Below are 14306 nucleotides of genomic sequence, written 5' to 3' on the forward strand. Positions count from 1 at the left end.
ACTCAGAGTCGGACAAATATCATGTGAATCATCTAACAGCTGAGTCCATCGAAATCTGTCCTTAGGATGGAACGAGCCAAAAGATGTGATCTTAGTGGGAAAACCTTCAGAGACTCCATGTGGAGAAGATGCAATCTGCAGATGCCCCACGTTACACCAAGGTGCTTTAGAGTCTGTGCCGTGTGAAACACACAGGAAACATCAGTCAATAAAAATATGCATGTAACCAAGCTCAGGAGGCGATAGCAACTCACAGGAAGAATATCTCATCAGGCAACAGTACATGGAATTAAAGAGAAAAGATCACAGAGTACATAATAGCGAATTACTTTTCCAAGAAACCTGATTTACGAACATGAAAAGTGCTTCCTGCAATTTTCCCCCTGCATTTCCCTCTAGTGCTCAGTCATACTGTCTCCCCGTACTTTGGTAGATCGCTTTTAAAGCTGGACCGCCTCCAAGATCAGGCCGGTCTGTGTGGAAAGCCGTCATAGAGATGCTATCGCTCTGCACTTCCACACGCAGCACATACAGGAAGAGGAAAACGGTGTGAAAATGAACGTTTGATATTTACCCAGTGACTTCCCAATCTGAGGCCTCTGACAGCACCTTGCCAACACAAACACACACACACACACACACACACACACACACCGTTGAGCTCCTGCAGGCAGCTCTAACTGAGCCATGAGAAAAAGCTGTACTTCAGTTTCCAGGTCAATGAAGTGTGTATGAACGTCTGTGTGTGTGCAGTGTGTATGCATGCATGCAGTGTGGGTATGACGGTGACTCATGAAATATTCACCTCTTGTCCTCCTACATATTACATTAATGTTCCTATACAGACAGACAGGCGGGCAGGCGGGTGGTGAAGTTTGTCACTGTTGACCTCAGGGAGTTTAGTTTAAAATAGTTTGAAGTCTCATTGTTTGCATCAAATGCTCACTTCACCTTAAGAATTCCAAAGTCATTTCAATAACAAATTCTGCCTCAATAGCCATGTATGATGTCTCTCTCTGCCAGCTGTTCAGACAATCGTACAGTTTGTCTCTTACATTTAGTAGAGACAAACCGAAACACAACATGGAATGGAAGCCGACCTGAAACTAAGAGGCCACGTGTGAACACTCGTGACTATCCAGTCCATCAAACTGTTCAATATAGCTTTTATTTCAGCAAATCATACATACACTGTAAAAAAAATGCATCTGTTTCATAACCTTAAAAACAATACTACACCAGACCTGTGGTGACAGTGAGCGGTGGGTGGAGCGTGGCTACAGTGTCCGGAGTCAGTTAATGATTTGAATGTCATCACACTCGTGAAGCGGAATATAGTCCAGGACACGAAAGCAGAATTGAAATTCCAAGTTAAAAGGACTGGGCGAACAAAAAAAGAGAGAAGTGGATGGCACTGTTCAGGTCTTAACATGGAATTTCAAGAGATATTTGACTTAAAATGAAGCCCAACAGTAAAATAAGAGGTACAAGCCCAGCGAGTCCCAGGTCTGTAGAAACAGAACAGTTACAGTCACAGGACAAGAATATACAAATCTGGGATCCATTTTCTATTCTTTTTTTCTTTTTTTTAGCCCTGACAGATATATATGTATTTACTTAGAGCAAATCAGGTACAAACCAAGCTTCAGAACCAAAGCAAAAGCAAATACTGTAAGATCTATTTGATATAAAGCTGTCTAAACCAAAGCTGTCTCTAACCAGTGGACTTACATAGAAAACAGTTTCAAATCCAGAACAACCTCTTCTTTTTTTGTTTTGTTTATAACCTTAACTGCTAAGTATCTCTGTGCTGCTTCTCTACATTCCAGCTATTCTACAAGTATGAAACAAATCAAAACAGAAGATCTGAAATGTGAAGAGAGACCCAAACACCCCAAACAGTATCTTAGCTGTGACATTATGACGTCGTCTGAGTCTGCTCAGGTCCCGCATACTGTACGTTCGCCTCTCTCTCCCCCCCCCCCTCCCCCCCGCCCCCCTCCTCCCCCTTCCTCCCTCTCACCTCGGCCTTATCAATATCAAGAGAGAGTCGATTCCTTTACACTCGTCGCAAAACCATGCAAGGGTCCAAGACTTTGTTTAAATATCAGATTTTCCGCTCACACCTGAAAACACATATCAATGGCAGCCTTTTTATTCTGCACCATGATAAGGTTTCCTTTGAGCTCACTGGTGTGTTAAAGGTCAGTGTCACACATTTACAAAAGGAGCTGCGGCTTAAGCAGTTTTTCATTATGTGAGTGTAGCTTTCATCACACTTGAGGGATTTATTTTCTATTTTTTTTTCGAAGGTTCCTTTTGTATTTTTGCTCTTTTGCAAAGTAAAACTGCAGCAGTAACAGTAACAGCCATGCTACCACAAATCTGTTTCATCTTCTGTATTACAATTGATTAGAAAAATAGATTATAGCAGTTTACCATCGCGACGGGTTTTATGTTTTAGCAGTCGTTTGGATTTTCCCTCTCGCTGAGCCTTTGAGATGATTCCACTTGATTTGCGTTGTAGCAGAGAAAATGAGCCAGCGTGTCGGCTCTGATCGTTATCCAACTCCAACTCTGTCTTTGCATGAATTCCTTCCACAAAGTTTGTCTAACTCTTATCTTGCCGGCTTTTCCACACAGTTACAGTCACAGTTACAAATCAGGATGAAAAGAAAACCTAAAGAGTGCAATATGTTTCTTATCTACATCATCAACATCGCACCTATACACAGGGACATTTGATAGGGGGGGGGAAGGGGGGGGCAGGGGTGGAGGTATGAAGATGAGAGGGGGGGGGGGGGGGGGGGTGTCTCTTTAACATGGCGGCCTCGGGCATCAACACAGTCAGGCATCAGAGTGCTGCACAAGGACAGGACACACTAGAAGACATGGACTGTCCAATGAAGGAAGAGGTCTTTGAACGCACCATATCCAAAGCACTGGATTGGCTGTTGTTTAGTCCTTGTCATATTCTTTGGTCGGCTGGCACACAAGTGGACCAGCCATGAACCAATCATATCTTATATTAGACAGGAAGAGAAATCATAAACGTTTGCCAGGAATACTGTTTTTTTACTTATGAACAAACAATACACAGAGAGTAGTCCATAGGCTGTTAGTACGAGTAAGTATCTGCCTGGGGAGTCACCTAGAAACGTGCAGTTTGACCAAACAAACAGTTTTCTCTTTATCTTTTTTTAAAATTACGACAGATATTCGTCGTTGTCGTTGTCGTCGTCGTCGTCTTCGTCCTCGTCGTCCTCGTCGTCCATCCCGGCCTGGTCGTTGAGGACGAAGGAATCTTCATCCTCATCATCGTCGTCGTCGTCGGAGAAAAGGGAGTCTCCGCTGCCGAGATCTCCGGAAGATTCCAGAATCACGCCTACACGACGGCGAAGAGAGAGAATGAAACTGTGTGTGTTAAAGCTGCAGTGTTTAACCTTTTTATTAACCCTCTTAGGAATCCATAAAGTGACTGCTCTGTGAAAAATAGCGCCTCCTGCTGATGGAATATGATTTGGTAACTAAACAAGCCCCACAAAATGATTTCCTCTCTTCCACAATCTCAGAAACGTGACAGTACGGTGATTACAACTTTGCCTACCGCAATCTGCAGGGCCGTGGATGCGTGAGCCGGCCACCTCGTTGCCGTAGCGATCCACACACCAGCACTGTCCGCTGCTGCTGTGACACTGGTGGGACCTGTAGTAGCCGTCTTCATCACAGGATGGAAGATACTGACCTGCACACGCAAGACAAAACAAACACACATACACAAACACATACAGTTAGTCCTGGTAACACTTTGTGTGCATGTGTGTGCGTGTGTGTGTGTGTGTGTGTGTGTGTGTGTGTCTTACCGAGCAGCTTCTTGCCTGCCTGCTTTTTGTTGATACTGGACAGCTCTGCTTTACAAGGGGAGTCTGAAAGGGAGAGACAGGGGACTCACAAACTGCAGAGGTTTGCTTTTGTGGGAATGCAGCTGTTTGTGTGTGTGTAAGCCTTTCTTCCTTTGTGTTCTGTCGCCTTTGTCCTTTTTATCTGTTTTCCCTGCACTCTTTTGTGAATCTTCTGTAAATACCTTTAAGAAAATACTCAAAATTTTAGACGGATAACTCACAATGCTCGTTAGAGGCAATGTGGGTTACAGCGCAGTGTTGTTGTATGGAATGTAGTGATGTGTTTGAGAGACGACACCTTTCTGATTAGATGGAATAGTGTTACATCACCCCTCTCTCTCTCTCTCTCTAACACACACACACACACACACATACACACAGTAGCCATAAGTGCTGTGTCAGGGCGTCACAGTCTCCTAACTCACTGATGAAGCACACCCTAAAATAGCCATTTGGCTTCATGTGAGACGAGGATGATGACAAAACGCTTCAAGTTCAAGAAACTACCCACAAAAAAATGTTTGTGACTAGAAAAATGGGCTCAGCCTGATTCTGCAGTGTAGACATGAAAATGGGCCATAACCTGTTCTGAATATGTTAATGCCCTCAGGCCCCATAAGGACGTCCACACTGGAAAGAGTCCAAAAATTCTAATTATAATCTTCACACTATCATTTTAAAAAGGTAAAATGGAATCAACCGTCTCATTAAAATCGAGAAAACTTCAGTAGTAGAAGAACAGATTGAAGGCTGTGTGTATTCAGATGTTAAATGTGTGTGTGTGTGTGTCTGTGTGTGTTCGTGTGTGTGTGAGAGTGTGAACATTACCTGTGTACCTCTGGAAGCACGTGCACCACTCGGAGCTGGTGATGAATTTGTCTGTGTGCGTGTCGCAGGATTTGAAGAAAGCGTCGGAGCACGGCTCATTCCTGTCCAGGTAGAGGCTCCTGATCTCTGATTGGTCAAGCTGGAGGTCAAAGTTCATATCCAGGCGGGAGAACATCCAGCCCAGAGGGTCCTTACAGATGGGTGATGCCCCAATGTCAAACTCTGGATGCAAAGGTCAAAGAGGAGAAACGGTGATTGCCTGCACCCAGAGGAGGAAGAACAATACTACTAACATGTACTCAAGTAAAAGTGCTTATGTTGAAGAACTGGAGCCTGTGTGAGAGTGAACATGTACGTGCATCAATGACATAAGAAGTACCAAAACTCTGTGAGGAACTTAAACAGCTGAGACACCTTACAGTCTGCAAAGTAACGCGTCTACAGCACACAGAGAAGAACGGAGAGGAGTGAAGAGCAGAATCTGTCACTCTGAGATGTGAGAGTACAAGCGGTGACACAAAATGGCCGGTGACTTACTATTCTTCTCCGGCTTCTGGATCTTGACTCTCTTGTGGTTGCCGTTCTCGTGCAGCACTCTGAACCAGTCTCTCAGGCGACTCACCGCCTCCTTCAGGTCTGACTCACTGCACACTGTGATACGCACACACAAAGGGCACTTCAGCAGGGCAGAAGCTTAGCACGGGAGCGCTGTGGATGTCTTACAGAAGCATGATTCCTCTAAAAAGGAACCTTAGGAACCGTGGTGTGTGTGCGCGTGTGTGTGTGTGTGTGTTGGTGCGTACCTTTCTTTTCTGCAGCACTCTGCTCAGGCTGAGAGGGGCATGGACACATGCCAGGGCACTTAACAGCGATCTTCTTACCCGTGATGCATGCCTGGTACTCTAACTTACACTGACAGAGAGAGAGAGAGAGAGAGAGAGAGAGAGAGAGAGAGAGAGAGAGATAAGAGACAGATGGGACCAGACAGAAGACGAAGTGTCAGTAAAATCAGGATGTGTGTCCCATCAAGAGGAAATGAAAATGTGAGTTGTGTGTATTCAGCTGTTTCTATTTTGGCAAAGAAGAGACAGAGAAATTGGTGTGTGTGTGTGTGTGTGTGTGTGTGTATAGACACCTGGCTGGAGTAGGTGTGTCCATCACTTCCACACACGGGGGCGGGGTGAACCACTGGGCAGGGTTTGCACTTTGACCCTGGACTCTGGTACACACTGGGCTCTCTAAAGCTGCGAGACACCAAAGCCGCAAACAAACAGGATGTTGAGAGTGACATTCACTCAGAAAATTATGCCTTCTATGAATTTTTTTCCATCCAATCCCATCAGTTACTGACGTGGTTTCAGAATTAAGAGAGGGATTTAGGATTTGCATGTGTGATGTTTTGTGTAATGGTGATTGTGTCGGTTGCTAAGAATGAGAAAACCAGGTCACTTTGGTGCTACTGTCCTCTCTCCAGTCTGCAGTGTCCCAGACAGCAACGCACGCACGCACGCACACACGCACAGACACACACACACACACACACACACACACACACACACACACACACACACACACACACACACACACACACACAGAAACTCTCTCCCGAATACACACAAATACAGAGCCCATTCATATCACTTGGCAGGACTCTGTGTCTGTTGTAAAGCACTGCCAGTCCTCGGGTAATTGGACGAAACAGTAATGTCACACAACAGTCAACAGAGAGCCGGGCAACCAGTAAACCAGCTGGAAAAACAGAAAAACAGCCATCCCTCTTGATGCACTGTTTACCATGCTCTCTCTCTCTCTCTCTCTCCGTGTACAGAAAAGAGGTGGAAAATATAAATAAAGAGATTTCATTTGTTACTGATCTACAATCACTTATGTGTTGTTGCTAGCTTCATCACAGACACACTAAAATACAAATTAGAGAGAAAGCTTTCAAATCGGCATGATTGTTTCTATGTGTGTGTGTGTGTGTGTGTGTGTGTGTGAGTGTGTGTTTCCTACCTGACTCCCCGCTGGCTGACACAAGAAGCAGTCTTATAATCCTCAGCCACACACACCTTGTGGCGGCTGCATTTGATCTTCAGGCAGGGGTCTTTGGCTGGATCAAGGCCTGGAAACGCCGCAAAGTATTTGTATGTGTGTGTGCACGTGTGTGTGTGTGTGTGTGTGTGTGTGTGTGTGTGTGTGAGAGAGAGAGAGAGAGACAGAGACAGAGAGACAAAGAGAGAGGAGCAGAATTATCATGTTATCGAAATATCATCCAAAAACCATGTTAGATTTTCTCTTTATTATTGGCCAGGATGTCAGAACTCTGGCTATGGATGTGTGCATGTGTGTGTTTGTGTGTGTGTGTGTGTGTGTGTGTGTGTTAATTCCTTTCACTGGCTTTGTCCCTACAGTACACTGGTAACGTAAGCTGTAATGCGGTTACGAATCCCTGCAGCTAAAAACAGACATAGCTGTTCAGAGAGAGTTGACTCCCGACCACAGCGGGTCAGAACCATGTTTGAATCTTTAAGGTGAGAAGTCACTCTAGATGAGAGGAACACGCCGGGGCTGCGGCTCCTCCACGCCGCCTGTGTCCGACCCCCACACGGGCCACCATCGGCGTGGAGGAGCCGCGGCCCCGGTGTCGGCATGTGAATGACCTGTGCTCTAAAGAACCTTACTGTAATCCCCCAGCAGCTTATATGGCAGATTATCCTGCGTCCCATCCTCCCATGTGCAATTGTTTCCCTGACATGTCTGTGTGTGTATCTGTCTGTGTGTGACTTCAGAAATATGTGTGTGTGTTTAAGGTTAAGAGGGAATGCGTTCATGTCTGTTGAGCTTATCTCCGTCTGTATTATATGATGAGAAAATTAAGTAGCATCAGATGAAGAAGATTATGAAGGTCATCCAGTTTCTAATCAGCTTGTTTGTACAATGAAAGGAATCGAGGACACACACACACCAATTTGTACATTTTTCTGGAAGTCCAAATCTATTTTATGGCAAGATTAATAACAAAATGTCTACTTTGGTATGAATCTATGGATCTATGAATGTAAGGAAATGACAGCCTGGTCAGTTTCCGGGTCCACATTGATGAAGAGCTTTGAAAGGCCACTGTGGACTGACTGGGCTCATATGTTAGAGCCTGAGGTGGGTTACGCTCTCAGGGGGAGATGTGAATCAAGACGTTCTTAAATGGTTCAAGGAAGATGAAACTGACAACACGGGCTTACACTCCCAGCATGACTCTCACACACACCTTGATCAAAGGGCTTGGATGGAGTCCACGTTCCAGGCTCCTGTAGGAGGGATAAGAATGTATTAATGTCTGCAAAATGCATCTGGAATAAATAATATGCAGCTGAATTTATGAGGAAAACCTTCATACAGACCTCCACTTCCTTCAGGAGGAAGCATTACAGAGACAGAGGGACAGATTAGGTTTTTACTTTGTTGAGTAAAAGTTTTGCACACATCATTGAATAAACAGATGGAAATGGAAGGAACACACAGACACACACACACACACACACACACACACAAATCGCACACCTTTAAGTGCAAACATATGGGACGTGATTTCAATTAACTAGAGCAGCGTTGCTTTGTGGCTTAATGAGCAGATCTGTGCCACCATTTGGAGAGGATGACAGAGTGACAGATTACAAGATGTAAAATGATGATGTCACACATAAACACATCATTTACGTATTGACACACGTATGGTGTTGAAATTCAAACATCTGCGAAGGTAATTGTACTCATTTTCATGCAGTGACAGATTTGGAAAAGTTGGGAGTCATAGAATTCTACTTAAAGTCAGGATAACACGAACATGAACTAACTAACTATGATAGGAACTCTGTTTAAAACCTGTCCAGATAGAGAAAACAGGACAAACACCCAGCAAAAGAAATGTGTTTTTGTTACTTGACTTCCTCCTCAATTTGATTTCAGAGCTCCAGCCTTCTTCCATTTGCTCCCGTCTCTGTTTTGCCTCTGGACATCAGTTCAAACACAACAGAAACAACCTCTGGATTCTCCGATACGAAACACAGGATGCAGCACATTGTTTTCTCTCTGTGTCACTCCGATCTCATCCGTCTTCTTTCCTTGTGTAGATTTGTACATTTGCAAAAACAAATCCGTTGTGTCGTAACCGTAAATGTCCCCGAGTTACTCTAAAGGTGCTGCAGTTCAGGAAATGCGCATAAAAAAGCGAAACTAGACGAGCGGAATTGTAGGTGTTCTAGTAAATATTGAACCAAAGTGAACAAAACTGTTGATTTTACTCTATAAAGAAAAATACGGAAAATCTTACAGATATTTTATGAAAATAGTGCCTTTTGTGTCCTTCCAAACTGGAATAAATCTAAGAATTCAACATATTTTGAACTGGATCCAAAATCTTTCCACATTTAAAAAAAAACAAACAAAAGCGAGAAGCTCAATAACGTCCCCCCTGAACGATCTTGACCTTTCAGCTTCGTCTCTGCAGCGGTAATAAACGTCGTGGCAGAACCTATTTCCACTTTCCATTACTGTCAGGGCAGCAGGGTGGGCGGCGTACGTGGGAGTGGGCAGGCTGGAGAGTGAGCAAGCAGCGGGCGGGCGAGCGAGGGAGCGAGTGTGTGTGTGAGTGAGTGGGTGTGTGAGCAAGTTTGAGACACCGGTGTCTATTGCATCTTTCGCTGCTCAGGAAACCCAGAAAAATAGTATGTGATGGTGTGTTTTGTGTGTGCAGGAGTTGTCATCATGCAGAGTTGTTGCTTTTACACTTGGCTGGAAATATTAGCGCCCCGTTGTAGTTTAGTCTCTCAATTTAAGCTCCTGGGTTTGTGCGATAAAGTTAATTTCCTGTAGAAAATATTGAATCTTCGATGTAATCAGAAGGTATGTGAATGTTTGGAACACTTTTTGTCAGATTTTCCGGGCATTCTCCTCACCTCACCGCACAGCAGGTGTATATGTGTGTATGAAGGGGGAGGAAGGGAGTCGTTTGCTTTTCCTTTGTGATTCCACCCACTCCACAAGCTCACAGGCCTTTTACTGCTTTAAGGGTTTTTTTATTCTTTCAGACGCTCGGTGCTGTTGATTCTGAATGATTCGTGACTGGGGCATCAAAGCAGTGAATGAATTTTTAGATTCTATTAGCTCTCAACACACTCCCTGCCTCAAACTTAAAGTATATTGTAGCTGGGTTTCAATTGTCAAACCCAGGCAACCCTGCATCCCGCTGAAGCTCTGGCCTCTGCACCAGCACTAAAGACTCTTAGTTGGCTACAAGACGCCACAATACAACAGAAACAGTCAACAGCGGATGTGCACCATGAGCACTTCATCACACAGAGACATCCCACATATCGCTATAAAGATTTAGCATCGACAAAACCAAGCAGTTAGGCACTTTGTTTGCTGTTTTGGATGGATTTCCGAATTCCCCATGAGAGCATTATGGCGGCGACAAGGCCCTCTAGACCAGTCAAGACAACAACTGCGCTTGCAATCTGCTTCCTTAATGGAATCAACACACACGCACGTGCAGGTACACACACAAGTACACACGGGCGGGCGTGCATCCATGCTCCAAACACACACACACAAAGCCATAAACAAACCTTTCAGCACAACTCTCTAAAAATATGAGCGAACACAACATCAGATAGGCGGATGAATGCACCTCACTGCACACACAACCACCTTCCAAAACTATATTCTACCAAAGGTCTGAGCGCCTCCTGTGTCCTCTAAATATAGAAGCATTTCAACCCGTCTGTGTTTCTCCTCCCCGCCGCTATCGTATTCACACATGTCAACATTTCACACACAGACACAACAGTATCTTTGTAAAGCTTTGTTGGCTGTCATCCTTGTCTGATGTTGTGTGTGTGTGTGTGTGTGTGAGTGTGTATATTGTCGTAATTGTAACGTGTGTGCCTTTCAGTGCGTGTTGGCTGTGCAGGCCTATAAATATGTGCTCATTAGAACATATACTGTTTCTGACCCTCTCTTTTTCACCTTTGCTTCACATTTTCACAGATCTAATTTTATCTCCGCTCCTAATGGCTCTCCCTTCCCTCTCTCTCCCTTCCCTCTCTCTCCCTTCCCTCTCTCCCTCCTGCGACGCCTAATGACCGAGAGAAGCAATAAGCATATGAATGTTTTGACCGTTGTGGTTTCCGTTTGTCGTGCCTCAACCTTGTCGCATGCATCTATGCGAGGCAAGTCGACACTGAAGTGCTCTGAAGTGGAAAGGGCCTCAAGCTCTGCACCTTCTCTAAATCGTTCACCCTCCACAACACAAACAAAATAGGACAGGCAGGCATAATGAAAACACACAAAGAGAGGAGGAGGAGAGGAGAGGAGAGGAGAGGAGAGGAGAGGCGATTGGCATACTCCCTCCTCCTCACCCTCTTCATCATATGTCCAGTCCATTGTGACTCCTCCTTCTGCATTAAACCTATCTTGCTCTACATCTTATTTCTTCTTTATCCCGGTCCGACGCCGTAAGCAGAACAGAATGTTTAAAAACACTGACATGGCACAAGTGCAGCAGAAAAAGCCCCCCAGCCTCTCCAGCCTCCATCCTCCAACAGGACTTAAATCACTGACCAGGATCCTATCGAGCACACTTAGCTGGAGGCCCACTTATGGCTCTCGCTGGAAGACGAGAGTGAAAGTGCATGAGGTGCCTGGGACGGGGTGGGGGGGTGGGGGGGGGGGGGGTGTCGGTGTTCGGCATCCGCTTCAAATGGTGGAAATGAGATTGACAGTCTCCGATGTAAATGACATGAAAAGTAAGCACGTTAAAGTCAGGGAGGCGGCGTGTGCAGTAGATCATAGAGTGGTTACTGAGGTCGAGGGCCTTTAGTGGTGGAGTCATGACCACATAACCTCATCACAAACAAGCTATCTATCTATCTATCTATCTATCTCTCTCTCTCTCTCTCTCTCTCTCTCTCTCTCTCCTATGGTTCTGTTCTAAATAGGTATTCTCTCATTTCCCACATTTTCCATTTGATTAACAATCAGCAAGCTCACTCAGCTCTCTCCCTCTCTCTCCCTCCCTCTCTCTCCCTCTCTCTTTCTCTGTCACACACAATCATTTCTCTTTCCCTGTATGTCAAGTTCAGCCCATCTTAATCATCCTCATCATCATCATCACTGAAGCACATGCGCCAATCACGTTTCCTCTCTAGCCTTTGGTTCCAGCAGCCCTATTTGCATAATCCAAATCCCGCTCCCTAGTTGGGCCTTAGGTGCATCACGTGTGTCTACCTGAGCCCACGGCGTCACGTTATGTGTGCCAGAGGAAACAGAGCGAGAGAGAGAGAAGCAGGCCACATTCAACTGATAGAAATAGAAACACACATTTGCAACATTTGCGATTTAAAAATAATTTCACTTTGCATACACCCTTGTGCTAAAGAATAGCTACACAAATGTCACATCATGAGTGTGTGTGTGTGTGTGTGTGTGTGTGTGTGTGTGTGTGTGTGTGTGTGTAACAGCTGATTGTACGAACCCATTTAATCTGCGGTTACAGGCAGGATATCCTACCAACAATCACAGTCAACTGATAGAGCCAGAAACACAACAGAACTAACACACACACACACACACACACACACACACACAGACTTTCCCCTCACAACAATAGAACTGACATCGCTCTTCAATTGTTTATATTCTGACACTAGATAATAATATTCCGGCGCATTGTTAAAAGTTAAAAATATAGATTTGAAGAGAAGAGTGGAGAATCAGAGTGAAGGGCTGTGAGCTACTTCTCCCCTCTCTCCAGTGCCCTGGCAGCTCTAGTCTCCATGCTCAGCAGGCTGTATGTGCCATGACAGAGAGGCTAAGTGTCCTTATGTAAACATGTCAGGGCCATGGTGGCTCACAGCACCTTGGGGCAGCAAGGCCAAGTGAGGACCGAAGAGGACGTGAAGAGGAAGTGAAGAGGAACCAAGGAATAACTGGACAAACAGCCTGGGATCACTGCGCTCATATCTGCTCCTATACAGGCTGAACTCCGGTTATATGGCTTATAATGATAGACATTTTAATCAAATTTGTGCTCTCTCTTCTCTCTTGTTCTCTCTTCTTTTTCTTCTTTCTCTTGTTTTACAGTCTGATGCTATTTGATCAATGTTTAGTGCAAATGCATAATTGTCTCATTTTGAACAACCGTGACTATTTACGAATTGAACATATAAAACTGAGCCATCACACACACACACACACTAATGAATGGCACAAACATAGATGGTCTCATGGTGGTCTCCATTCTAGCTCCTTCGTTCCCTCGATCAAACCACACAATCACAGCCGGGCTCGTCCCTGCTCATCAGGCCGAATCGAATCGAATTCCGATTTTAATGTATAAATATACAGTATATAGACGGTATATGTGTGAGTGTGTGTGTGTGTGTTTTCGCTGTATTAAACGCCATGAGGATGGACGTGTGACAAACACAGCGGGCCCCGTGACGCGCCGCTTCGAACATAAGCAGCGAACGAGGAGCGCATGATCACACACGGATGAGGGTGGGGGGGGAGCTTGCATGGAGAGATGGGGGGTGATGGGAGAGGATGATGAGAGGGGGGGAAACATAGGTAACGCGGCCGGGAAACATAACTTACATCCCGGAATTTGTCCCATCTGCCGGTGAGCCACTTATCATCCAGAAAATTGCCGCTGTCGGAGCGAGCGGAGACGCGTCCGAAGGCGACGGCGCACACACACAGCAGGGCGACTCTCAGCATCTGCGGACACACGACAACGACAACAACAACATCATTATCATCATCAACAACAACAACAGAGGGATACACTCAAATTACACACACACAATCCCGCACGGTCGCGTTGAAAACAGAGTCCCCCAAATTCTCCATCACAACAGAGATCGAATCCCGCCGTCGGTGCGTGTAAAAGAGGCGGACGTGTTCCCGTTTCTCCCGTTTCTGTCTCTTACCTTGTCGCATCCGCCGCTCTCCACACGGTATATGTGCTCGCTGCCGTGTTCTGTCGCTTGTAATAGCCTCCGTTTCTCTCTCTCTCTCTCTCTCTCTCGCTCTCTCTCTCTGCTGTCTGAACGCAGCAAATCGGGAGCGCGCAGAGCAGCGTGCACGCCCCCCCCCCCCCCCCCCCCTCCCCCCCCCCCCTCTCTGTGCTCTGTGCCCCTCGTTTCTCGTCTTTTTGATTCTGCCTCACACACACACACACGCACGCACACACACTCACACACACACACGCACACACACACACACATACCCACACGCGGCGGTGCGCTGGGGCCGAGTGTTTGGCACTGATAAGCCGTCATGTTAAACTAAATGAGGCGGCCCGGTGATAAAGGTTACAGGCCGGTGATGTGATGCCTTCACGGTCGAAACGACACCAGGACATAATAGGAAGGTTACACGTTCGGTAGCAGCTTCAAACACTACAATACCTCCCTTAAGTCCACTTAATACAAAAACGGATTAGATTACTGATTGTTTGCCTAAATGAAGGATGTGGGTGGGTTTCCCTGTGTGTGTGTGTGTGTGTGTGTGTGTGTG

General features: G+C 45.7%; 1 protein-coding gene across 2 annotated transcripts; it reads right to left on the bottom strand.

Moving 5' to 3' along the window:
* Window positions 1–1149: 1149 nt before the first annotated feature.
* On the bottom strand, window positions 1150–13846 carry spock3 (SPARC (osteonectin), cwcv and kazal like domains proteoglycan 3). 2 transcript variants are annotated; one of them, XM_076145802.1, is made up of 11 exons: window positions 13718–13846; window positions 13383–13505; window positions 7996–8035; window positions 6744–6852; window positions 5866–5974; window positions 5534–5642; window positions 5268–5381; window positions 4731–4952; window positions 3864–3926; window positions 3608–3745; window positions 1150–3385 (listed from the first exon to the last, which is right to left on the bottom strand). In XM_076145802.1, exons 2-11 carry the CDS (start codon window positions 13503–13505, stop codon window positions 3207–3209), a joined length of 1206 nt encoding a protein of 401 aa, XP_076001917.1. In that variant the 5' UTR covers window positions 13718–13846; the 3' UTR covers window positions 1150–3206. The 2 variants fall into 2 exon arrangements, with proteins under 2 accessions (XP_076001917.1, XP_076001916.1); XM_076145801.1 differs by having other exon boundaries at window positions 3587–3745.
* Between the last annotated feature and the right edge of the window lie 460 nt (window positions 13847–14306).

The sequence above is a fragment of the Genypterus blacodes genome, unplaced genomic scaffold (genome assembly GCF_046128005.1).
Source record: "Genypterus blacodes isolate CSIRO-AG114 ecotype Tasmania unplaced genomic scaffold, CSIRO-AGI_Gbla_v1 ptg000030l_1, whole genome shotgun sequence".
Classification (NCBI taxonomy): Eukaryota; Metazoa; Chordata; class Actinopteri; order Ophidiiformes; family Ophidiidae; genus Genypterus; species Genypterus blacodes.

Excerpts from the sequence above, each read along its gene's own strand:
- spock3 (XM_076145801.1), bottom strand. The coding sequence starts at position 13,505 with ATGCTGAGAGTCGCCCTGCTGTGTGTGTGCGCCGTCGCCTTCGGACGC. Across the intron at positions 8,036-13,382 it reads GATGGGACAAATTCCGGGAT|GAGCCTGGAACGTGGACTCC; the intron begins GTAAGTTATGTT and ends TCCCTCCTACAG. Across the intron at positions 4,953-5,267 it reads CCAGAAGCCGGAGAAGAATA|AGTTTGACATTGGGGCATCA; the intron begins GTAAGTCACCGG and ends CTTTGCATCCAG.